At 39.3% G+C, this 26,090-nt stretch overlaps 2 protein-coding genes across 2 annotated transcripts; both read left to right on the plus strand.

Annotated features, from left to right (window-relative positions):
• The first annotated feature begins 140 nt into the window (after window positions 1-140).
• On the plus strand, window positions 141-7,543 carry taf15 (TAF15 RNA polymerase II, TATA box binding protein (TBP)-associated factor). Its single transcript, XM_079246138.1, has 16 exons — window positions 141-292; window positions 970-1,003; window positions 1,181-1,214; window positions 1,332-1,443; window positions 1,649-1,703; window positions 1,837-2,012; window positions 2,137-2,299; window positions 4,382-4,416; window positions 4,943-4,975; window positions 5,065-5,174; window positions 5,258-5,387; window positions 5,466-5,558; window positions 5,659-5,725; window positions 5,850-5,941; window positions 6,044-6,194; window positions 7,155-7,543. The coding sequence occupies exons 1-16, from the start codon at window positions 283-285 to the stop codon at window positions 7,192-7,194; spliced, it is 1,335 nt and encodes a 444-aa protein (XP_079102264.1). The 5' UTR covers window positions 141-282; the 3' UTR covers window positions 7,195-7,543.
• A 204-nt stretch (window positions 7,544-7,747) lies between these two features.
• On the plus strand, window positions 7,748-24,895 carry mmp28 (matrix metallopeptidase 28). The gene is made up of 8 exons (XM_079246923.1): window positions 7,748-7,923; window positions 9,050-9,126; window positions 9,762-9,949; window positions 17,146-17,367; window positions 18,834-19,079; window positions 23,256-23,405; window positions 23,550-23,717; window positions 24,281-24,895. The coding sequence occupies exons 1-8, from the start codon at window positions 7,843-7,845 to the stop codon at window positions 24,673-24,675; spliced, it is 1,527 nt and encodes a 508-aa protein (XP_079103049.1). The 5' UTR covers window positions 7,748-7,842; the 3' UTR covers window positions 24,676-24,895.
• The last annotated feature ends 1,195 nt before the right edge of the window (window positions 24,896-26,090 follow it).

Consider the following 26,090-nt stretch of genomic DNA (forward strand, 5'->3'; position numbering starts at 1 on the left):
AATCGATAATACTATTAAAACCAAAGATAAAAAAAAAAACACGATAGTTCCTTCTGAGAGTCGGTAGGTGGCGACAGTGTGCTAATGTGTCACTTAGCTGCAGGAGTTTCAACGCGGCCTGCAGACAGAAGGAGAAGAAGAGCTGCCTGCTAAAGGGAAGTGCCGCAGCGTGCTCCTTTAAGTCCTGAAGCGCTGCGCAGGTTTAACCAGCGCGTTTTATCAACCATTCATAGGAAACAAACCGTTTAAGTTGTTTTAAGTAACTGCGCAAAACAGTGTAACATGGCTACTGGTAAGTCACGATATTTGAAGAATGGTCGTCTACTTGTTTGTTTTTCGGTTAAACAATGAAAGCTAAGGTGGCATTGCGGCTGTTAGCTAGGAACCGCGAGACTAGCGCAGGGGCCCGTCTACTTCATGGAATCAGTCTCCAGTCTTTCAATAAAACATATTTCCCCACTGATGTTAGTCTTTTTAAGATCAGTTTATTCTAAAAGAACTTGTAGATGTAACAACGTGCTTAACAGACTATAATTTAGTTGCGGAAAGACACTCAAGTAAAAGGTTTTTTAGCTCGCCAACTTGAACCCGTCTTTGTTTATACCACTCCTATTGTTAACACTGTTGAGTGAAATTTATATACTGCTACAAAGTTACGTGGTTATTTGTAGCAAGAGCTTGACAATATTTATGATACAGATTTCTGATGTAACATTAAACCTGAATACGGAAGAGGAAATTATTTCGCTTTCAGCGTGTAGACTCCGCCAGTGCAGAATGAACCGCCATTTTCTCCGGGTCTGCCCGGCGACGGGCCTGTTCTCGTGTTCCTGTCCCGTTTCACTGACCTACTTTGGCCTAGATCATGGATGCATGGTCATCTCTACTTTGAGCACACCGTGTAAAAAACATCGTTGCATCTATTTGCATACCGTTTTATGCTGACTCACTGCTTTGTTTTTGTTTTAGATTCGGGCTACGGCCAGCATGGTGGCCCACAAAGGTAAGCTTCCTGTCAGACGAGAATTAAACGAAATTATATGTACATTGAGCTGATAACTTAAATTTCTCTATGTTAAATGTTGTAATTTTATTTTTAATGAAGTTGGATTTAAATTTATTGCCTAAGTCAGTGGTCTAAATTTACTAAAATCCTGGAGTTGATGTTTTGTTTCTGCAGCTATGGATCATATGGAGGTCAACAGGGTGCACCGGTAAGGAAAACCTCTTTAGTGGACACAGTTCAGCTTTTTTTTTTTTTTTTTTTTGCTTTTTTTTTTTTTTTTTTAAATATTATTTTAACCTTTGTAATTTATGCATTTTTCTCACAGGGTTATGGACAAGGAACTGCTGCTGCTGTAACTGGTGGTGGTGGGAGTGCCAACGCAGGCTCTTATGCTGCACAGAATTACGGTAGTTATGGACAGCAAGGTGCAGCGCAAGGTATTTGTTCATAATTTTTTTCACTTGAGTATGTATGTAAAAGATCAGAGATAATGCACAAGTACATTTTGCATTTATTCTATGATTGCACAGTGATTTAATCGAGAATTGTTGGGGGGGGGATTAAGGCTTACATATGAAACAAAAGGGTGAATTTTCTGATTTTTATTTTTTTTTTTATTTTATTTATTTTTTTTGTTAACAGATAATTATGGCCAGTCTCAACAGGGCTACAGTAGCTATGGACAGGACTCATCTGGGTAAGCTTATATCATGTTCTGTGTGACATCTGTGTCCTTTCCTCCTGTCTGCCATGCCTGGAATTAAGTGTTTTCTAAAATCTCGTGATTTTACTGATTTTAAATGTTTAAATTCTGTTTTTCTTTAATCAAGGTATGGTGACAAGTCGTCTTACACCCAACAAGGATCTGCGTCTTATGGTCAAAGCTCTTTTGGACAGCAAAGTTCTTATGGTGGCCAGGGACAAGGAGACAGCTATGGACAGAGTGGCAGTGGATATGGTGGTGGCCAGGGACAAGGAGGTGGTGGCTACAGTAGATGGAGTGAAGGTACATATAACTGGACCAGCAATAAATCTCCATCCATATTGAGCTGGATGAATCCATCCAGCAATAGTCAAACATGATTGTTATTTAAGTCTTTTGATGTTTGATCATTCTTTGTTTGCACCAGGTGAAGGTGGTGGTCAGGGTGGGAGGTTTGGTCGTGACCAGGGAGACCGTTCAGATGGAGGAGGATTTAGAGGCCGAGGTCGTGGTGGGGGAGGCTTTGATCGTGGTGGCTATGACCGTGGTGGCTATGATCGCGGCGGAAGAGGAGGACCTCCTGGTATGGGGTAAGTTGCACAGTGCCACTGCCCCCAAGGTACCTTTGTATATTCACATATAAGATTAAACCTCTCACTCTGCGCATTATCACTCAACAACAAACCATCTACATAGGTGGATTTTTCATTACTCATCTGCTTTCTGCTCCAACATGCCACACCGGTAATGTTTTTTAAGATTTGATTCATCAAATGCCATCGACCACAGATGTTTTATTCTGTTTATCTCTTATGTCCTCCAAGTGCTTGCGCCTGTCAGAACAGTGAATTTTTTTTTCACAGAAACGTAGTTTTTGTTTTATAAAATGTTGAATTTAAATTGCTTTCAAGATCAAATTGAGAAAGTGGCCATTAGATGAGTCGTTTTTAATACAGCAGGTTCATAATCAGGAGGTCTTTTAGTCACGGAATAAATGCTGATCATGTCAACCTAGAGAGCATCTTGAAAAGCATCAAGGATCTGCATCTGCAAGTTACCACCCAAGGTATTTTGAAGGTTTGGACCAGTCTGCAACATCAATTATTATTTGCTCTTATTTGCTAGGAACTCTATGTAGTATTATAAGACTGGAAAGTGTTGTCCTGTTGGAACAATGTTCTGGGGTTTTTTTTTGTTTTTGTTTTTTTTTTTTTTCTTTTCTGGTAAGGACTTGTGGAAGCCATTTTTCCATTGCATGGTAGAACTCAACTGTTATCTAATACACGACAGTCTACTGTAGTCAGTATCCATCAGTGTTACTAGAATAAGATGATTATCGCTAAAGTACAATGATAAAGGCAGGATGCAAAACCTCCCTGCTTGTGTAGTCATTCTGCTCCATGTGATTGGATTTAGGTACAAAAGTAGGACATTTTTGCAGGTGTGTGCTACATAGCGCAGCTCTCTTCCAGAAAGAATTTTTTAAAAAAAAATGTTTATTTTAATCAAATTTTTAGTGAATTTGAACTGCCAGTTTGTAAGCATACTTGCTGATTAAGCACAAATACAAAGAAAGGATATTCACACTTTGTGTTCTGTAGTCCATGTCCACAGATTTGTTAAAGTGTTCAACACACTGGGGGAAGCAGGGCTTCATAGGATTAATGCCCATGAATGAGGATCCTTGACTGAGGTAGATGCTTAAAAAGGACAAAAAAATGAACAAACTACACCATGTGATGGAAAAAGGAACTTCTTGTTGTTGTTTTTTTTATAATCTTTCTCTTTTTGGCTTTGCCTGTAAAAGTTGCATTTGCTTTTTGGGAAGGTGGAAAGAAGAATGACTACTTTAGAGAGAGAGGTGAGGGAGGGGAACACATCACAACTTATACAAATAGGTGAAATCGGGGAAGCCAGTTGACACAACAATGCAGCCTCTGCTAATTAACAAGTTTTTTCTTTAACTGCTAATTTTAAAGGACATCTATTTTCTATTTATTGTCACACTTTTCAGAAGTTAAATCTTCAGCCAGTTTTTGTAGTTTTCATCTCTGGAGAAGACAAAGCTTTGAAGCGTAGAAACGCCACTACAGTGATGCACATAAAGCTACATCTTTTAGCTTGTTCACATTTCACAGGTTTCATTCAAGTGTTGTGTATTTGACAATGGCGAACATGTGTACTGTGTTAACATGGATCTACATTTCATACTACAGGTGTTCAGAGTGAATGAACTAAAACTTGGACCTCAGTTAAAGGATCTCATAAATGCACTCGGTGGAAGATTGCTCATTGGTCGCTGCACCCTGTCATCAATTTGGCTTCCCATTTGAAGAAAAAATTCAGCTGGTTTTTCAGCTTTTGGTATCTAATTTGGCCGTGTAAAAAGAAAAATGTGTATATTTATATAACCAAAAGACCAATTTCATTGTGAATGGTGATCCATTGACATGTGATTGTCTTCACTTGTCTGCCTGATTATTCAGTCAGAGCTGCCTAGTCGTCTGTTCATTGATCTTTAATGACAAAGACTAACGCATTCCTCGTGTGAGACATTTCCACCATAGTCGCACACCCTGGCAGGAGTGCATACTGGTGTGGATGTAGGGGAGCTTTGAGTTCTCAGTTGGGACAAAGGAAAAGCCATCATATCTCCAATTTTTCCTCTGCAGAGGTGGTGACCGTGGTGGCTACAAAAATTTCGGTGGTAAGTGACGAGCATCAGAACTGTGTCGGTGGGGGAGAAAAAGCTTGAGTTAGCAAAAAGAGGGTTTTAAAGGAAAAAAAAAACTCAATGAATGCCACCATTTCCATGTCCAGAATCCCAAGGAACTCCACCTTATTCTATTTCACGTAAATGACTTCATATATGGTAAAGAGCTTGGTGCTTGAGATGTAAAATAATGGTATTGCTGCATGAAGACGAGGGATGATTGTAAATGACAGAGGTTGTTCCCAGGACGAAGGAAGGAAAACTTAAACTGGAGACATTTTGGTGGTTTTCATTTCTGGTGTAAGCTCAAAAAGAACAGAACAATTGTGTTCTTGTTACAAGGTATTGGTATGGGATGCTACGGTATGAGAACGCTCATGAGAAAGCTGTAAACATGGACTTTCTAAGTTTGTAAATATGCATTGATAGGGATGAAGTTAATGATTGTGTGAAACTACAGGTGGCTTAAAAAACCTTTTTGGTAAAGTCTTTTCCCTCCGTCCTCTCCTCTGTTCCACAGGCTCTCGAGACTACGGCTCAAGGGATGAACCAGGTGAGACTTTAGAGAATTGTCTTAGAAAATGAGGATTTGTTTTGATCAACCCTGATCTCAATATTTGACCATTGATGTCTTTTCCACAGGTGGAGAACAGGACAACTCTGACAACAACACTATTTTTGTACAAGGCCTTGGAGAAGATGTCACAGTTCAGGAAGTTGGGGACTTCTTCAAACAAATTGGCATAATCAAGGTACAGAATGGGCTGCTGATCTGGTCAATAACTTCTTTTCATAGCAAAGACTTGACATAGTTCCCTTGTTTTTGTGCTTTTAGGTAAATAAGAAAACTGGTCAGCCAATGATCAACATCTACTCAGACAAGGCTACTGGTCGACCGAAGGGAGAGGCCACTGTGTCGTTTGATGACCCTCCGTCAGCTAAGGCTGCTATTGACTGGTTTGATGGTGCGAACACTTGATATATCAAAATGGGAAAGAAAATGAAGCAGCATGTTCTTCACTTGTGTCCTGTTCTGATTTCAGGAAAGGAATTCAACGGCAAACCCATCAAAGTATCATTTGCTACTCGTAGAGCAGAGTTCACACAGAGAGGCGGTGGCAGAGGGGGGCGAGGAGGTGTGTATAGACGAAGCTGTTCCTGGGCTGTGGTGGTATTTAAACAGCAAAACACTGGGGGTGCTGTTCTGCTGTTGACCAGATGCCTTTCTATAAGCAGGGTTTAGGGGCCGTGGTGGAGGACCCAACTTTGACATTAAGGGAGGAGACTGGCCGTGTCCCAACAGGTTTGTGTTAACCACTTTTTGAAATGGACAAAATGATGGATATAAACTGTCAATAGAAAATCAATAATATTGATATAAACTGTTAAAAGTCACAAGTCTGCGTTTATAATTTTTCTGTCCTCAGTTCCTGCGGCAACATGAACTTTGCACGACGACAAGAGTGTAACAAGTGTGGCGCACCTAAACCTGGAAACGGAGGAGGATTTGGAGGAGGGGGTCAGTACTTTGAAATTGTTTTCATTTTTGGAGCCATAAAGACCGGATTGCCTTAATATTAACATGTTCAAACACTAATAACTTGGTTTTAATCGAGTACAGATCATGGAGGCCGAGGAGGTTTTGGTGGCGACAGAGGTGGCGGATTCAGAGGCCGTGGAGGTGGAGGTTTCCGAGGTGGAGACCGTGGAGGCTGCGGTGGTGGTGGTGGTGGAGGAGGAGGATTTGGAGGTGGCTACAAAATGGGAGGAAGGTTAGTTTAAGGACTGCGCAAGATTGAGATTATTCCTCATTTTTGCGTTGTATTTGGGCAAGATGACCAGAAGAGGGTGTTGTCAGATGATAGTTTTACCTTTTGATTATAGTGTTGTTTCAAGAAAGCAGATCTACTTGGTGGGTGTGTGTGTGTGTGTGTGTGTGTGTGTGTGTGTGTGTGTGTGTGTGTGTAAGCAGTAAATTATTTTGTATTTATTGAACTTAACTTAATAACAGTATTTCCATTCTTCTTTAAAACCCCCTAAATATGAATATTTTTATTGTCAGGATCATCAATCATGAGGGTTTGTGTCGTATTCTCACTACATTAACTTGTATGATCACATGACTTTGTCTTTGATTATACAGGCAGTCCTCGGGTTGCGGGGTAATTGACTTGGGTCTTTTCAACTTTACAATTCTCAATAAATATTTTTTTTTAAATTTTTTTAAAAAGAGCAAGTTACAAGGTTCTGCATAAGCTCTTACGTGTGATGCGGAGACTGAGACGATACCTCAGTGCGTGTATATTTATTTTATTTGACATTTTTATTTTTAATTGCCTGTCCTGTATTTTCCATTAATATGATGTATAGTACATGTATTTAGATATTTAGTGATTAAGGGGGTATTTAAGGGTAAAAAATGTACTTGCTCAGAATTTCGGGTTACACCGTGGTGTAGGAACAGAACTTACTCCCTAAACCAAAGATTGTATTCAAGTTTATGTACATGATAGTTATGTGGTGATAAAATGTTGTCATTTGTCTTTGGAACAATGTTATCTGTTTAGAGATTTTAATATGCTGCATGTGTGAGAAGTTGACAACATGTCTCCTCTTCATTTGTCCAATAATGGTTATCTTAAAGGCAAATACAGGTTGTTGGGTTTTTTTTTTTGTTTTTTTTTTTAAAGACTTGGTTGCTATAACTCTTCTTTGTCCTTTTTCCCCCCCAGAGATGATCGTCGGGACGACAGAAGAGGGCGGCCATACTAAATGTCAAGCAGAGAAACCATTCCAGCCCTTAAGTTTTCTGAAGATGGCTTTGGGGAAAGGAAGGGGGGTGGGGGTAGATCAGACATTGTTTTGTCTGTTTTTTGTAGCTTGTTCATCCTAAGTATTACTGTTCATCTGTGCGAAGGATGCGTTGAGCTAATGTGGAGGGGCTGATTGGTGTTTGTTTTTTTTGTTTTTTTCTGTACTTCTTTTTATTTTTCTCAGATTCTAGATGCAGATGTAAGCTCAACTTTGAACCATTGTTTTGTATGAATTGAATAAAATATTTTACTTGGGGGTTTTTGTTTAGTTTCCAAAATGTTATTAAAGGTGTGATCTTTTCCCAGTGTTACGTGTCTATTTGTCTAATATGTGTTCCTAAAACATGCATAGCTCAGTTGGTATTTTTGCCCTGAGCGGCCGTCTGGGCGGTGAGAGGGGCGGTGCTGGCCTTCCTCCTCCTCCTCCTCCGGGCGGGTGAATGAGCTCAGACGGTCCCGGCAGGGATGGAAACACGGTCAGCTACGAGCTCGCTGTAGTTGACATGAAGGAGTTGAACATGAGTACAGCAGCGGGAGCTGTGCAGGACCGCGCCGGTTGGTGACGATATTTTCATCCTGAAATGAGACCCCGACCTCCGGACGCGACATGAAAGTCTGGATCCTGATTGTGACCGCACTTGTCACCGCTCACACCGCCCGGCTGTCACCGCAGGTCGTGGACCCAGAGGTACCCCTGTCACAGGCGATCTCATCTGTCCAGAGGACATGTGTCCTGATGACTTTTTTTTTTTTCCCCTTCTTTTTTGACAGCTTTAGGTTTGTTTCGGGGGAAAAAGGTTTATTCTATATTATCGTCATGGGGGGGGGGGGGGGGGGGGGGATTGCACGTATTTTGTGTATTATTTTCTTCACAAGTTTGGTGTCTTTGAACAGTCTGCCGTGTAAATAAGTGAAAATTTGCAAAATATTCAAGTTTTAAGCAAAAAAAACACGTCCTGTAAAAGTACTTCAAGCAATACTCAATGTTCATTACTTTACTCATGTACTTAACCTGCTTAAAGACAAACATTACTTCCATTGTCATACATTTGAATATATTTAAGCTAGAAAAATATCTCCTAGTTTCCTGAAGGCTGAGGGACTAACTGTCAGTAACATTGCTTCATTGACCATGTCCCATATATCAGGATGTAGTTTTTATAACCATCCCTTCTGCCTAAAACAAAGACTTGTGGCATCTTCAGTGCCTAGTGGGACAAAGGAATTTTTTTTTTCTGCACTCATCTGTCATCTTACCATTTTGATTGGCACCTCAGCTAACCCCACATCTGTAATCACAGCTCTGGCTTCTGTTGTCTGAACATGAAACCTGCTGCATGCACATAATGTACTTCTATCAAACTGGGATTAATTTCAAACCACAGTGCAACACCTGTTGTCGTGTACCCTGTTGTTTCATTTTAAAAGTATTTCACTGGTATTAAACTATAGAACTGCTCTTGATTCACATACTCTTAATTCTTTCTGAATTATACCTATGAATTTAAAGGACACCGCAGGGCTTTTTTTTTTTTTTCTTTTTTTTTTCTTCTTGTATGGGTGGTCCACATGTAGACACATTAACCTACAGCGGCTATAGAACAAGCTGAATGTCATCTTTATCGTATGTACTTCATGAGATGTTTGCATGTCTTGGGACTTACCAGAGCATGATATTGTTAAACAATGCAATGCAGCAGAATCTACACTTTATTAATAATTCTGATAGAAAATCCACATTTTCATCTGAGTGAAATGCTTTGCTCCTGAAATTGTTTTCCTTGATCGATTAACATACACTATTGCTGTTGCAGGGTTTTCTGGAAAAGTACGGCTACCTCCATCATGACCACTACCTCCACAATGCCGTGGAAGTACAGTCAGCCATCCGGTGGGTAATAAATAACAGGGTTCACTTAGTGACGGATGGAAATCACAGTAGGGAATAAGGGGTCCTAAAATGATTGCGATCCAGTTTACGAGAGGAGTACATCATGTTTATTTCACCTGGAACCATAGTGAGTCAGAGCCGCTGGTCGTGTTTAGTGTGTTCATCAGGGGGAAGGGTGAGCTCACTGTGGGACAAGCCTCAGGGCTGAATGTCAGCGCACGGCTATAAAACACACCCTCATCTTTCCACTGGGAAACATCTCCTGAACCCTTTCTGAACCATCCTGGTCTTTCAGGAACCTTGCCCTCTGGCCCACCTACTGACTGTACTGTAAACTGGGAAGTGATTGGAAAACGTTCCACTGGTAGCTATAAAACTGTGTGGAGCTGCTACTCACATAATGTGTGTAAATGACCACTATGTGTTGATTTTTACTGTCTGGAGGAGATGCCACATCTATCCTTATGATGAGCCTGAACTTACAGTGCATTTTTGTGGATTCACTACAAACCCCTAATAATTCACAGACATAAGCCATCTTCTAACCACCCCTCTATCTGAAAAACAGAACCAATCCTCATTCAGGCTTGAATAAAATTCATTCAGCTGCGATCAACAGATTCCTTTCTTTGCAGAGAGTTCCAGTGGCTGTCCCGTCTACCTGTCACAGGGCAGCTTGATGGCCCCACCCTGAAGCAGATGGCAGAGCCTCGCTGTGGTGTATCAGATGAAGGCAGCCAGCAGATCTGGGCACAGAGAGTAAATGTCATCTTTACTGGAAAGAGGCGACTGTTGCATCGTGGGAGGCGGTCTGCTGCAAAAGGTATCTGAGCTACCAGAGAAGTTCTTAAACAAAATATTTATGTCCATATCTCGGATTTTAGAAGAAGATAAATCGAGATAAATCTGCCTCTGCAAAAAGGAGAACCAGTGTGTCACTCATCGCTGTGAACCTGGAGATGTTTTTATGTATTTTTGTGGTCTTAAAGAGCCAAAAGGTATCTGGGAGGATCCACCTTAATAAAACAAAGCACTAAAAATAGCACTAAAGAGTTGAGGATGGTAATTAAAACTGATGGAGTGTCAGCCTGAGCAATTCATGCTTTCAGCAGCAATTACACCATTTCAAGTAATGTTCTGAGTAAAAGTGTGTTTCAAAACATCATGTAGGGATTTGCATTTATTATCCAGGTAGTATAAAGGCAGCAGGCAAATGCTCATTTTGAATTTGATTAGACTGAAACATAATTTAAAAAAAAAAAAAAAAAAAAAAAAAACCTGAAAGAAAAAGAAATTCCTGCACATCCTAAAACAGTCTGGTAAGTTGAAAACAAGATTTATGACGTGATTGGTTGTAACCAGGGCACCTCTTTCAGAGGGAAACGTCATCAGTGGACACTTTCTAATGTGGTGCATAATCCTGTGAGTATTTAGAGTGTGTGGGTCAACAAGTGGTGAGAAAACTAGTTTCTTTCACTCAGAAAACCATTTTGACACTACTGATCATTTTTTTAAATTCATGGATTGATGTATCAGAGCTTTTCCAAACAATATCAACGCACAACATCCAGCTCCAGATTCCTATTTAAACTTTAAACCCTCAGTTGATTCCACCTTTCTGCAACGTTCCTGATGGCGGTCACTCAGACTCTTTAGTGGGAATGTTCTCATAATTTCCTGTTGCGAATGATTGATTCTCACAATTTCTGCTTTGATCATTCGCTGGTGAGATTTAGAGACTGAGCTGGCTAAAGAATGAGGGATTTAAAGTGTTTACCAGAGGTTAAGATCTCAGGCAAAATATTTGCAGATTCAACAACAGTGTGCACAAAGTCCCCTCTCCTAGTTTAGGCTATTTTACAGAAAATCCTTTTTTTTTTTTTTTTTTTTTCTCTTTTTTCTAGTGCAAACATGTGAATCACTGTCTGCATTACAACACCATTATTAGGGTTTCGGCCAGCATTTTTAATCCATATTAATGATCTTTCTTTAATGAGCAGAAAAGTGTTTTTGTGGATTGCTGCCTCCAGCTGTTTGCGTGTCCCTGAAAGCTTCTCTGGAGAAGGGGACTGTAATGAAAACTGAAGCTGCAGTGCATTTTAAAAGTTAGCTGTTTTTGCGTGGATTTGTACCCTTATATATTTTTTGTTGCCCCCTTTATTGCCATTTTCCACATCCTTGCTGAGAATAATCCTCCCCAGCATCCCGGTGACATCACCAGGAGTACACTGAGCTTCTTGACTCCGTCCTCTCTTGCGTGCTCGGGCCTCCAGCTTCATGAAGTGTCAAGCTCCTGCATTCCTTCTTGTCACTGACAAAGCTGGCTAATGTTCAGGGAATGCAGTGGTGGCTGATGTTTGCTGCTGCCTCTTCATGTCAGTGCCTGACATGTTCCTTCTGGTTAACACTTTCAGAGCTGACTGACTGGATCATGTTGTTTGTCAAACTGGTTGGCTAGTAGTGTTCTGATACTTTGTTGAGCGGCTTACTGTTTGGATGGCTCTTCTCCTCTTCTTCTTTGAGAAAACAACTCTGTCTCATTATTTTAAACCCAGACGTGTATCATGTGACTGTAACACAAAGAAACAAGTAGTTTGCTTTACAACCCCAGGCCAAACTTCTCACAGATACGGCTTCATATATCCACTGACAGAGAGTAACAGTATAATGATGATAATGGTCTGCAGCACATCAACCTCCTTAAACATGATTCTGGCTTTTGTCAGTCAGAAACAGCAAACAGAATAATCTCTGCTGGAATATTTGCTTCATGTTCAGATTAAACTTCTCATCTAAACAAGTCAGAAGTTGTAAAACACCAGTAAATCGTGTTTTAGAAAAGAGTTTCAGATTAAAGACTTCAGACAAATAGTTATTTTACCAGTAGCATATCTCAGATGATTGTCGGTTGTTGTTGTTGTCTCAGTTTGGCACACACTGACAAGGTTTACTGATTATATGGCCAGGGAATTAAGTGCCAGCATCCATTCCCAGGAGGACATGTATAGGAATACTCCAGTTAAAGTAAGGCTCTTTTTTTATGGGACACAATTCAGCAATGAGGTAAATTATATACCAACAATTATTAATTTAGGTGTTCTGAAATTTATTTTTTTCTATACACCATTTAAAGATTTATTAAACTATTATAGTATTAAAAAAATCAACTTTTTAATGGACAAGACAATGGAATGACCCCAGAAACAGAGTGATGTGATCCACTTTTCTGGTGGTTAGTGAGGACTTGAGTCAACTGCAGCTCTTTGAACACCACTAAATATCTTGTTACTTTATTTAAGTCCATTTGAGATAAATGTATGGACCAGCTTTTCTAAGTCATCTGAGACATGTGGGTTCTTTAACTATTCCTCAGAGGACTGCAGACTGACTTCATAAGTAACTTGATGCACTTGTGAAGATTCAGGTCTGACTCTATAATGTCAAGATTTCTGGGTTTTACTTTATTGTGGGTTTAATATTAGAGGATGAAGCTGTGCATTTAGAGATGTTGAATAGAGGAGACCCCAGAAGAGAAACTTGAAGAACTCCACATTGTTGTTGTTAAGTATAAGTCCCAGTTACACCAAGATAGAGGCATTGTAGTTCGTTTATGTCATTTATAACTTTAACAGGAACAGTTGAGTGTAATATAGAATATGAAAAACATCATACCGTTTCATGCTGTGACAAGACCACCTTTTTTGTAATAAATGCTTTTGCATGACATTCATTAACAGTTACTGTTGCATGGTTGGCTTTAGCTTTTTCATAGTGAAAACCTGGTGAAGCTAAAGTAAGAGGGACACGTTGAATAAAAAACGGGGATCATACGCCAAATAATTTAATAATACTACTGTTCTTCAGAAAACTGATCTTTCTCAAAATGCAATTCTCATATTTAGGCACTTTCATTTAAAAATTTAAAACAAATTAATTATGTCAGTTCCTTTGTTATTTGTCATTTTAGCGAATCACAAGTAGTGGATTTTATAAATCATTATATTATATTAGGAGATGTGTGTTCATATTAAAATATAAAACATTTATGTATGAAGATTAAAACAGACTTATTTAGCATTATACAAGCCAATCCAACAGTGTAGAAAAAGACCATCTCAAAGCAAGCAAGAGGACAATATGGTGTCTAAACAAACCAACGTGTGACACCTCTCTGTTCCTCCAGCAGATCAGATTTCAACATCTGCTGGATTGTTTAGATATTCATTGCTGATTGTCTCATTATTAGGTTGCCATTTGCGGCAGTGATTAAAATGTTTGCGTGCTCTCCATGGGCTGTTAACCCTGCGACTTTCTACAGTGTAAAGTGGGTATAACTAATGGATGAATGGATATGTTTACATCATTAGTTTGATGATTATTTAATCAGATACTTGTTAAAACTGCAAACAGTTTCAATTGAAAATGATGGATATTTCTTCATATAATCACACAGCAGGAACAAGATGGTATGAATAACGGAGGATTTGCTCACGTTGTGCTTTATCCAAAGGAAAGTCAATTTTTTCCTATTCTGTTATCAAGACACTTGGGGCACATTTCCACCACCTCAGTTTAACATCTTTCTCTGCTGTTAAAATCCCTTTAATCCAGACCATCCGTGACTTTAGCTCATTGCTTAAAACTGACCTTGACAGCTGATGCTGACTACTAAATGAAGCCCGCAGCCACAGCAACGCAGAGATGAGTCAATGTCATCCCCTCTCAGCTGAGATGTATTGCTGTTTTGTTCAGTGTGAACTCGGCCGCTGCCTCAGAACGTCTGAAAACAGATCTTGACCTTTAGAATCTGATGGTTGTTTCCACTGATATTTACAGAAGTGATGCTCCACTAACTCCTCATGATAAGCGTTTTAGGTGCTGTAGATGTGTGTGTTGGTCAGAGGAGTCCACATACTGATCTGACAGCTATTAAACATTTAATAGCCAGTTTTAGCACACAGCAGCATAGGCACCGCCTGGAGCAACAGCATGTTAAAGGATAAGTCGAGCAGCAGGAACGTAGTTGAAAAAAAACTTATTATTTGAAGCAAAATGGTTTTTCTTCATTCCATCTGCAGCTCGCCACTTTTCTCATATCAGTGCACTTTAGTCCTCTGTGCTTTCTTGGTGGCCAGACAAAGCATGTCACATGTGTCCTTGAGTTCTTTGAATCGTGATGAGCATTTTGATACACTGGTTAGCCCTCCAGACTGAGACGTCTTTCGTGTGCCAAACAGTCTGTCAGCATCAGTAACCAAAAACAAAAAAAAAATCTCTGCACCTCCACAAACAATAACTTCAGCTATCGAATGGTCTCCGTCTCTTCTGCACTGCTGCTATAGAGGGCATCATGTTAATTGCTTCCATAAGGGAAGTCTTGGAATGTCTTGTGTATTGGACTTCCTGGCTTTTCCGCCGTCCTCATGGGACCTGTTGTTCTGCAGCTGTCTGGGATGGAGAGAAGGCGCCTGAGATCTGCTCAGGATGCAGATCTAGACACATTGTGTGGTACTAGGCCTAATGCATGCAGGTCACCAGGGAGAATAATGTGGAGCTGCGATGGGAAAGTGTAAAAGTCACACACACAGCTTCAGTTCTTCTGATATAAAAATAAAGGTATGTCTTACAGAGTCAACATTAACAGCAATAAACTTCATTTGGCTTCATGTTTGATTCCATTGCCTTCACTGGAGGCTATCTATGCTTGTCTTGAATGTAAACTAAATGCATACTTCTCCCCCTGTGTGGCATTTTGCAGGAAAACTTCTGCTGTGCAATACTTCTGTAAACTGTTGTAACAGCATCGAGTATATATAACACAGCCGTTATCACTGAGGCACAACCTCTGTTTGTGTGTTTACTCACAGAGAAACTGATGCCTTTGCCAAACCCATGCCTTAATGGCTCCAGATATTTTTCAGTCTCTGGGGTGCTGTTTGGGCCTCTCGGCAATTCCGAGTATGTAGTACATAACTCTTGTGTATCACTTGCATCTCCTCACTGCTGTGGATTATTTAAACAAGTGCTAATAGCGTCAAATAACTCAAATCTTGAGCCTAAAGTTGTCTGCATGCTGTAGGGGGCTGTAGGACCAAGCAGCAGTGTGTTGTGTAGATCTGTGTGCAGACCTACAACAGGCATTTGGTCTATATAGAAATATTTTGACATCTGTAAATATGTTTGATTTGTGTTGCCACTTTTCAGAAGAGCATCGACTGAGAATTTGCCAAGCCGTGACGGCTTGTTGTGAGTTCATGGAGAAACTGACCGTTTATCTCGTTGACACTTTCACAGCAAGTCTTTTTTTTTTTTTTTTTTTTTTTGCAGAAAGGCTCTTAATGTCTTTGTTGTTAACAGTTTTAGGCAATCCATTTATTTTTGTGTTATATCTTTTAGGACCCTGAGCAGATTCAGTGTTGAAAAGGAGAAACCAGATTCATAAAATCTGATTCTGCATAAATGTTTTTTTTCTTTTTTTTTTCCTTTTTACTCTGTTTCCCAATTTGATTGATTATTATTTATGGAAACTTCACACACCCTCATGAAGTTACCGTCTCCTTCCATTCATGTGCAACTGCGTCTCTTGAAGCTTCATATTATCTAATCACTGTTTCCTGTAAGCATGTTTACAGACCGTCGTACAGCTCGCTGCTTGGGCTTTGTTTCCGCGCCACTATATTATATAGAAATGTGTGAATAGATATAACAGATTAGAAATATTTAAACTGAAGAAAGGGCTGCATTTAACCTCCTTCTTTCAATCCCTGAACAAATGTGAGAAGTTTGGGACATGTAATTATGCCTAAGTAATGCAACCACAGACATGTGTTGAGGTAAACTGTTTGGTCGAGCGCGCTCTCAGAGAGGTTAGTTTGTCCAGCTGTAAGCAGACCTGTTAACATCCTATCATTTTGGCTCTGCATGCTGGATTCACTGTAGCCCTGCTTCAAAGTAGCGCACATGAACATGGGATATCTGACAACTCAATACAGGATACAAAACAAAGAATCTTTATAACTTATTTCTTGACAGTTTTCAAAGAACTTTAAGAATTTTGTTTTTCTTTTCTTTTTTTTTTTAAAGGTTGAATGAAGCTGTTTTTGTTGAAATCTATTTTAATCCAAAGGCGCCATTTTCTAAAGTTAGATTTGCAGCGTTAAAACTCATCAGGGAATGAATTTTATATGGTAAAGTTTGGGAAATTTTTAGAGAAGTCCAGGGAACTTGGGGAGAAAAATGCTGGAAATGGAAGCCAGATTCCTTTCTAAAGAATATGTAATGACTTAACTGGTTTATAATAATAACAAAGACTATTTTACTTCATCCTATTACCAGTGTTTTACAAACCAGTGTTTTACTGATATTAATTCAAAGTTGCTTAAAATAAAAAAAGCATAGTTGAATGAGAACAAACTGAGAATTAATCATGAAATATGGTTACAGAAAATCTGCCACATTAGATTTTAACTCCAGATTGTGCCCTGAACATTTTTGCTATAAAAAAGAAAATAATAATAATTACCAAGTTATTAGAGCAGGTTACTACATATTCTCATTGTCATTTCAGATATAAAAAAATAAAAGAGATATCATTAATCCTCATAATACTGAATGTCTCATAATCATTGAATTGATGAGAGAAAAGCTAAAATCACAGTGTTGTACCTTATCTGTGATCCATGAAAGTGAAAACAGGTACAGTACATGTCTTCTGATCAGTGACTGAGCATCACTAAACTGTGTGAGAAAGGAAACATCGGTTTCTCCCTGAAACTGGTTTATAGAGATGCTCCAATTGTTCTTTTTATTTAAATTTCCTTCTTAATGTCTTGTAACTCAGGTTACTGGAGTTTCTGGATCTTGTTTCATAATATCATAATAAATGAGTTAAACTTTGAAAAGCTGGAGATTAACTCTTTTGTCAGCTTTTTCTTTTATCTGATAATCTATGCTTATCTGGGTTTATGATGAATAAGATTGTTCATTCATGTCTGCATGTGTCCGTTTGTTTCTCTGCAGCTGAGAAGTGGTACAAACACCATCTGACCTACCAGATAGTGAACTGGCCTCGCCACCTGTCTCTGGGCTCTGTGCGGCTGGCGGTGCGAGCTGCCTTCCAGCTGTGGAGCAATGTTTCAGGCCTGGTCTTCCAAGAGGTTCCTAAAGGGCCCGCAGACATCCGGCTAGCCTTTTATGAGGGGGACCACAATGACGGGGTCAGCAACGCTTTTGATGGACCAGGTCAGGGTCATCACACACTTCTCTAAGTTATTGTACATTTATCTGATCTTATTTGTGTTTTGCATGTTCTATTGGTTTTTGGTAATAATAGTCTTTTGACTATTATTAACAAACTATGTGACTATTAATAACAAACTTGAGCACAAACTATAATAAATGTAAAACTATAGATAATGATTGATAGTTTGTGCTTTGATCTCTCTTGTTGAACACCTTGAAGATGAGAATTTAAAGTTGAGACTTTGTGTAAAGCATAAATAAAAACTGAATACAAGCTTTTTTTTTTTTTTTTAGAATGTCTTACAGACATCGAATTAAAAATGGGTCATTATTAGCTAAAAGAAAAACAAATCAATAAAGTTTATCAGTTTGAACATTAAATATCTTGTCTTAGTAGTGTATTCAATTCAGTACACGTTAAAAACTATTTGTATTTTGTTTTTTAATAACATTTTATACTACATCTCAACTTCATTGGAAATGAGGTTATAAATACTCACAGTTTATTTCCAGGGATTGTCTGGCTGGAAGAGTGAGGAGTTTCTATCATTAATACTAACTAAGGGAACTCAAACAGATCAGTGATTTTTTTGTTGAATTTACAAAACCATTAGAAAAAGGTTTACTTTTTATCATACATGTGTAGCAACAAATGAAAACCTTTGGCAATGATGTTCATCTCTCGTGTTCAGATGCGAATCAGGTGGTATAATATGGTGTTAAGTAAAACCTGCAATAAATGAAAAAATAAAAAACTACTTTAGATTAATAAAAGAAATAAATTATTGCATTCATGTGGCAAACTAATATTATAAAACAGCAAGAAAAATCTATTAGACAGGAAAAAAAGAGAGGTTAGATGAGAGATCAGATTGTATTTCTCAAATTAAAAGCTATGAAATTAACCCTTCAATATGAACTTTTTTCTGTTAATTTGTTCAAATTGTTTAATTAAACTACGCTAGACAGCAAGAGCTTGGTCCAACCATTCTTTAGGTCCAAGTGATGATTACAGAGACCAAGCAAAGGTGAGATGATGAACAATGTAAATTAAAAAACAAAAACACAGCACAGTGAAATTGAAGACTAGCTATAGCACACATTTAGCAAAAAGGCCTCCCAAAAACAAACAAAAAACATCTGAGAAAAAAAATTAAGTAAAGCAGGTTCAACATTTGAAAATACAATGGCATTTCAGAAAACAACTGAGAGATGTTGTGCTGTTTTATAAGAAATAATCATAAGATGCTAATTAGCTGCTAAGCTAATGCTATATTGCATTTACATAATGACTGTTTGTACTTATGTTAATTAATGTGTTAGTTTGTCCCTTTTGACATTTATAGATTATAAAATTAATAAATAAATCACAGACCACTGAACAAAGTTTTATATATGTCTATAAATGTTGTAACACTGTGCAACACCGCGGTGACTCAGGAGAATAAAACGTCTTTGACATTCAGGGGGAACGCTAGCTCACGCCTTCCTGCCTCGCCGAGGCGAAGCCCACTTCGACATGGCAGAGAGGTGGACACTAAATGGACACAAGGGTCACAACCTGTTCATGGTGACTGCCCACGAGATCGGACACACTTTGGGACTGGAGCACTCGCCTGTGCGACACTCTCTCATGTCACCGTACTACAGGAAACTGGGCCGGAACCTGGTTCTCAGCTGGGATGACATCATCGCAGTGCAGCAGCTGTACGGTGAGAAGATTCACAACATGGGATGCGGGGCATGATTTAATCCACTGGTTCAAACGTTTCCAGGCTGCACTTTAAAGTCTGATCAGAGGAAGGTTGACTTTTTGTTGGTAGCAACATAAAGGATTTTAACAAACAGATGACAGATTGTTGTGTCTGGCCTAAGGTAAACTGGTTTCAGCTGAGAAACAAATCAACACTGGAGTGTGTGAAACCACCTGTGTGAATTTGAAACCAGGCTGTTTTAGAGGAACCCAGATGTAGAGCCATTTCTGTGCTCTGTTTCCCATTAAATCGGACTGTGTGTGGAGCATTGAAAAGGCCAGAAAACTGCAAACAGAATGACAATCAACAGAAAAGTCTCTACAGATCATCCGGCGCTACACTTGTCCTGCATTTTTTTCCTCCACTCAAACATCCCTTCTTTGTGCTTTTAACCCAGTTATCTTTGCAGGAGGAGTCTGCTTTGTCAGCTTTCATTAAAGTTAGCAGAAGTAGTGTGAGCGCCGCAATAACACACTCAATGGTTTGTTTGTGTTGTATGTATGTCATTATTATCCAGTAAGTCTCCCACTGTTCAGCTGGGAGCTCTGTCAGCTCTGTTGTGATGGATTGCATGTGTAGTTGCAGACTGTGGGAGTATTACTTTATGACTTTGTGTACAATAGTTTCTGTTTACCGTGAATCTTCTGCGCCTTCTGGCATGTGTAAGGCAGGTTTCCACATGTGCTGCTCTGCAGTTTGCTTATTGTTGTCATTTCCCCCCCCCCAGCTGCATAGAAACCGATTTCACTGTAGCGGTCACAGAACATGACTATAGTTTTGCACCAAATACGACCTGTGTGATCAAGAGGTGCTTTGAACCCACCGAGTGGACAAAAAAATCTCTTCTCGGCTTTGACCCTGAACCTCAGGTGTACAGCAGCTGCAGAGGGCCTGTGAACACACAGTGCTCTGCAGGAATGTTTGCATGGCTGCAGGACAGCCACACAGTCATTTGGATAATTCAGCTCTGAACTTGAGATTGAGCTCAGCAGAAACTCGCAAGTAGGACAAGTCCAGGTGCCTCCCTTTCTGCTTATTATCTGAGGAGTCCCATATGCTCTGCCACTGGAGCTGTTTGGTCCTGAGCTTCTGTAAGTAGTATTAACTATCTTCCCCTGTTCGCTCTAGATTGCTTCATGACCGGACCACACATTGAGAGCAACAAGAGAGCAGCGATTAAAACAGGCGATTCGTTTCAGCCTCTCATGAGTTGTGTGTGTTTTTACCTTCACACTGGACGGCTCTTCTTGCTCCTTTTGCAGCTTCGCAAAACAAATTCTTTCACTGGCACCTGGGTGGGGTTTCTCCTGTATACCTATTAACATGATTTCAACCCTGTGGCAGTCATTTCTGAAGACTGCAGCTGCTCCCACATAAATGTCAAGCAGCTCCACAGGCAGATACAGACATGAGTAGAAGCTGACAGGACTTCTGGCACTGCGATAATGCTGCATCTGCTTAAAGGGAGAAGCTTTAGGCAGAGGTTTGTGTGTGGGAAAACCACTCCTGTTGCTTTGGGATGCTGTTGTTGTGTGATCTGATGAGACACACATGTGAGGCAGAATGCACGTCTCCAAAAACATAGATTCAATGTTTCTAACCTGGAATGTAGTGAGTAAGTGTGAAAGAGGAAGCCTGAATCAGCAGGAGACAGATCTGTGGTAACAACTCGCAGGTCAAAAGTCATCTAATGTAGCAATATGGAGGTCTGTTAGTCTCAGTTGTCCATCTCTGGAGACTAAATTAAAACTGAATAGTTCACACAAACATTTGCTGCAATGCATGTTTCTTCATGGAAGGTCTTGATTGTTTCAGCTACATCTCTGCAGGTATTACAACAGCACACTTCTATCAGGAGTGTCTTGCAACTCAGTCTCGCCTAACTAAAAAATAACAGAATATAAGAGATGTCATGTATAGTGTTCCAGATATTTTTGTTTGTTTGGCAAAATTATCAGTATTGGAAATTAAGAGCTGGACAAAATCAGTTTATCAGATATTGGTAAAAAAGCCAATATTGAACATCCCTAATTTCAACTGTTTCTCTTAATAAAGGAAGTAATGAAATGAAATTAAACAAAATGAAAAATACTTCATTGATCCCCAAAGGGAAATTCAATATTGTAGCAGATGACTAACTTGAGGAGGTCTTGTTCCAGAGGCTGATGGCTGCTGGCAGGAATGATCTTCTTTATCTTTCAGTGGACCTGAAGAAGCCTCTCACTGAACACACTTTGTTGTTTCATCACTATGTTGTGGAGAGGGTGTGAAGAATCCTCCATCATCTTCATCAGCTTGTGCAGCATTCCTCTTTGGACAATCAGCTCCAGAGTTACTCCAAGCACAGAACCAGCTTTCTTGATCTAATACTTCATATTTAGTTTTACTTATACTGACATAACTCATTTGAAAAGATTTTATGTTTTTTTAAATTAAAATCTTAATCTGATTGAAATAAACTATTATCTTGGGTAAAGATTTAACTATTTAATCAAGACAAGGAGTAACGTTTATTCTAGCTGACTTAAATGGCGTATTCTATGTCTTGGGATTTAGACTTCTCCACAAGTGAATCGTTCCTCCTTCCTACAGCACTACTCCATGCGGCAGATTACAAGGAGGGAGGCTTTCTGTTTGAAGTGAAGTCCGACATCCAGCCTTTATCGCTATAGTGTTATCGACTGTGGTGTGTGTGTGTGTATCTATTTTTCCTTCTGTCTTCCTCTAGTCCATGGGTGTGCTGATTTTATCCACATCCAACACAAATGTTTGTTCAGCTCCTTGCAAACGAGATGGCTGTAATCATGTCTAAGGGGCCATCATTTACTCTTAGCCTTCAGTCTGTTCGTCTCACCCTTTTCTTCTTCTTTTGATCTCATTCACCAGTAGAAACCTATAATCATTCACCAGTAGAAGTGGACACTCATTCACCACTCTCAGACTAAAGACAATAGAAACACTTTTGCTTTTGTGCTAAAAAAAAATAAAAAATACTGAATGACTTTTTCAGGATTCCAGCATGCTCTCTATCTAACGTCTTCTGTTTATTTCCTGTGCTGCATAATGTCATCCACCAGTATACATGAACCCAGCCACATCCTGTCAAGGACAATTTCAATGTTAACATTTTCCAGCTCTTGTTTCACAGGAAATTTCAACTGTTTGTCTTTTCATTTATTCCCATGCTGGCTAATGTAGAAAACACTCGCTTTTGGCATGCAAGGGGAGACGAGAGTTGTTCTGTAATATGTTGACTTTCAGCTTTATATGGTCACTGCAAGTGTTAAATATCACCAAGATGTAAGAAATTGATTGTAAATGTAACTTCTCATCAGCTCCTCCTCCTCTACAGTGAGAAGTGTGAGATATGTGTGGGGCAGAACACAAAATCCCAGCAGACAGGCGATTTCACGGTTCACTTTCTGGATGTTTCCAATGGGAATTTAGGGGCTATCCTTTGATTATCCTGAATTTAACCATTAATACATTTGTTAATAATAAAAAATAATCCTGCACAATGCCTCTGTTAAAATATCTGTAAGCTGTATACTGCTCTATGGGTTTTGAAGATACAGTCACTCAAATAACTGGAGACCTAAAAAAGGAACAATAACTAAAAATTTTCAAAAATATAATATAGTAATGTAAGACACTGTTTTTTTCATTTAATTGATTTGAAGAAAGAAAACAAACAAACAAATTGGTCCTGGACAAATTAGAGCACTTTTCTGTTGAACAGTGGGACAAAATACCTGTCAACAGGTGCAGAAGTCTGACTGAGGGGAACAGAAAACACCTGACTGGAGCGGAAACATTAAAGGATTGTTCAACAACATATTAGTTTATGAGTGATATAATATGTAATAAATTATCCTATTTGTTTGCTTTTTTTAAAAAACAATATTTCTATTGAACCAGAATTAGAAAATAATGTTATGATTTTCATAAAATTTTTATTTATTGTTACTTTAGTCAATTTCAGCTTATTTTACAGGCAGCTGTTTTTTTTCCCCTTCTTTAATGAAAGGGTATGAATAAATATGAGCACAACTGTAAGGCTTGTCAAAAAGAGGTTAATACATATTTTATCATCTGATGCCTTTGAGTTGACATTTTGTTTGTTGTGTTGTTCAGGTAAACCACTGGGTGATCACCCTGTGAGGTTGCCAGGTCAGGTTCTGCATGCTGCGCTGCAGAAGTGGGATTTCACAGAGCTTCAGAAGCAGCAGGAGACCACAGGGCTGCCTCTCTACTGCCAGGGTGTCTTTGATGCCATCACCATGGGTGAGGTCCAAACAAAATATCGCTGGAAAAGAATTGTGTCATCTATTCTCTCTGATAAACACAGAAAGCTGTAGAAACCTTACCGATATGGAGGATAAAAAAACTTCTGAAGTTTAGGAGGTGGTTTTGTTTGTGTGTATCCAGATCAGAATGAGACGGTACTGGTGTTTCGAGGAAGTGTGTACTGGACAATATCAGCTGAAGGTACTGTGAGTGGACCACTCTCCATACGCCAGCGCTGGTCTAACCTCCCTCAGGCCATCGAGGCTGCTGCCTTCTCCCCACTGGACTCCAAGTGGTATTTTTTTAAAGGTGCTGCTTCACTGGGCTCAATAATGAGACTTTTACTTGCTTTTATAGACATTCCCTAACCTATTGAATAGCTTAACACGTAAGTTAAAACCCTGAAATAGATTCTCGTGACTCTCTGTAAGGAACAAATTAGTATTTAAGGACCATGCCTGCACTGAGGCTTCAGCAGTGTTAATGATCTTCACCTGTGTGCTAATACACTGTTTGAAGTTGATGCCAACTTTTATGCAAAGAGCCAAAAAACCTGAATGTTTAATCAAGACGGTCTTATCTCCAAAATGTAAAGCAGCTTTATATTGAGAAGTAATTATTTTTATTGAGGCATAATGTACTCTCCATAAATCATCCCCTGCAGTCATATGTAAAGGTTGCATTTCCATAAGACCCTTAGACAGAAGCAGTCTGTCTGCCTCCCGTCATCTGAAGGGGCCATGCTTAGATTATTTTAAAAAATTATTATTTAAAGAATGGATGGTATCTTTATCTTTGCGGTTAAAGGGGTCAATAAACTGTGGTGACTTAAGTTTAAGCATTAAGTCACTGTCTGGCTCATGTTTATGCAGGAAAGCGGATTTGGCGGTACACAGACAGCGTGTTGGACCCCAGCTTCCCCAGGAAGAGCAGTGAGCTGGGCCTGCCTCGTCACCCAGACTGCGCCTTCTATTACGCACCTCTGGGCCACATGGTTCTCTTCAAGGGCTCTCGCTACTTTGTGTTTGACCTCAAAACTTTGCGCCAGGAGCCCTACTACCCCCGTAGACTGACTGATTGGACCGGTGTGCCACAGGGGACCAACGGGGCGCTGACCCATCGAGACGGACGCCTCTACCTCTTCAGACATCAGCGGTTCTGGAGATTCGACCCGGGAAAAGTGCGAGTTACCAGAGAAGGCCAGTGGGCCAAGAATCTGAGCTGGACAGGTTGCAGTAACATTCCTCAGAGCAATAACATCCTTTGACCAGCAGAGGGAGCTGTGAGATTAAAAGTGCAATTTGTTGATAGACTGAGTGTTTGTTATGAAGCTGCTGAGCGCCTCAGCATCAACCTACATCCAGCTGATGCTGCAGCCAGTGTGGTGCATTCTAGTTTATAGCAAAATGATTTATATTTTTTAAAGCACATTCAGTATTTATACTACTGATATTATTCCATGTATTCATATTGTATGTATGTGTAATTACAACCAAATTATGCAGTTTAGATACTGATTTAATAAGAGGTTAAAAAAGTTATACTAGTTCTACGCTTTCGAAAAATATCTTTTCTTTTGCACACGAACAAAAAAGCAAACATGTTTCAATAAAACAACAAGCATGCTTTGATCTATGCTTTTGTAAAAAAAAAAAAGTAAGCTTTGCTGGGATTGTTTGTTCGCTCCAGAACACTATAGCAATCACAAAAAGCTTGCACAGGCAGTTGTTAATCATGTCATTATTCTGACCACATCAAAACTTCTGTACGTTTCCTGATGTCAGACAAATACTTATTGGATTTGATCATCTTTAGGTGCCTAGTAAATGACGCTGTAGCTGAAGAAGTGATTAGTACTTTACATTGAGGTAGACATAATTATACTGCAATTTCACTGAAAAGTAAAAGCAGCATACTGAAGCTGAAAACATTTTTACATTTAAAAAAAAATGGACACATGAAACCTCGGTTATTTATGATGGAGCAGATGGTAATGTGTTGGATCAAGTGGTTCAGTTACTAGGATAGAGTAGTTGAGTTTGTGATTAGAATTAAGTCCCAAACCAGAAGCCATTTTTAGATGTGACTTTATTTCAGCAACAGTGCAGGAAGAGGTCTACAGCTTCCCTACAGTGTCTGTGAAGGACAGTGGTCCATCACATGCATTTACCTGGCTGATCTCTGGGTCAAATGTCAGACTTACAGTAAGGTAATATAATACATTAGACGACACACTGATGCAGCTTACATTATGATAAACCAAGTAATATCTGCTGCATCTCGTAATTCTGCTCAGACTTCAGACAAAGCTAGCTCATGTTTGTGTAATAACACTATCTTAGTCAGGAAAATTAATCTTACGTGACTGTTGGGACACAAAGACACTTTTCAAATATATATTTATTTTATTCATTTAAGTGTCAATTCCACACCTCATGGTGGAACAAGCCCAACCAGTAAAGCTCTTTAACTGTGTGTAATCAAGCTGGCACTATAATACAGGATGCAGGATTTAACAGCAAATTTAAGAGGTTTTTTTTGTGTACTTGTGTCCATGATAACAATTTGAATAAAAAAAATTAAAAGATGAAGTTCTGTTTCTCTGAATTGTATTTATTGACAAATAATGGACATAATGACCATGATGAGCTCTTTGGAAAAAATGCAGCTCCCATCTGTTTA

The sequence above is a fragment of the Telmatherina bonti genome (genome assembly GCF_933228915.1).
Source record: "Telmatherina bonti genome assembly, chromosome: 9".
Classification (NCBI taxonomy): Eukaryota; Metazoa; Chordata; class Actinopteri; order Atheriniformes; family Telmatherinidae; genus Telmatherina; species Telmatherina bonti.

Coding starts and splice junctions, on each gene's coding strand:
- mmp28 (XM_079246923.1), top strand. CDS start 7,843: ATGAAAGTCTGGATCCTGATTGTGACCGCACTTGTCACCGCTCACACC. Junction 7,924..9,049: donor CGCAGGTCGTGGACCCAGAG/GTACCCCTGTCA, acceptor TTGCTGTTGCAG/GGTTTTCTGGAAAAGTACGG. Junction 23,406..23,549: donor CTTTGATGCCATCACCATGG/GTGAGGTCCAAA, acceptor GTGTGTATCCAG/ATCAGAATGAGACGGTACTG.
- taf15 (XM_079246138.1), top strand. Junction 1,215..1,331: donor GAGGTCAACAGGGTGCACCG/GTAAGGAAAACC, acceptor TTTTTCTCACAG/GGTTATGGACAAGGAACTGC. Junction 2,013..2,136: donor CTACAGTAGATGGAGTGAAG/GTACATATAACT, acceptor TGTTTGCACCAG/GTGAAGGTGGTGGTCAGGGT.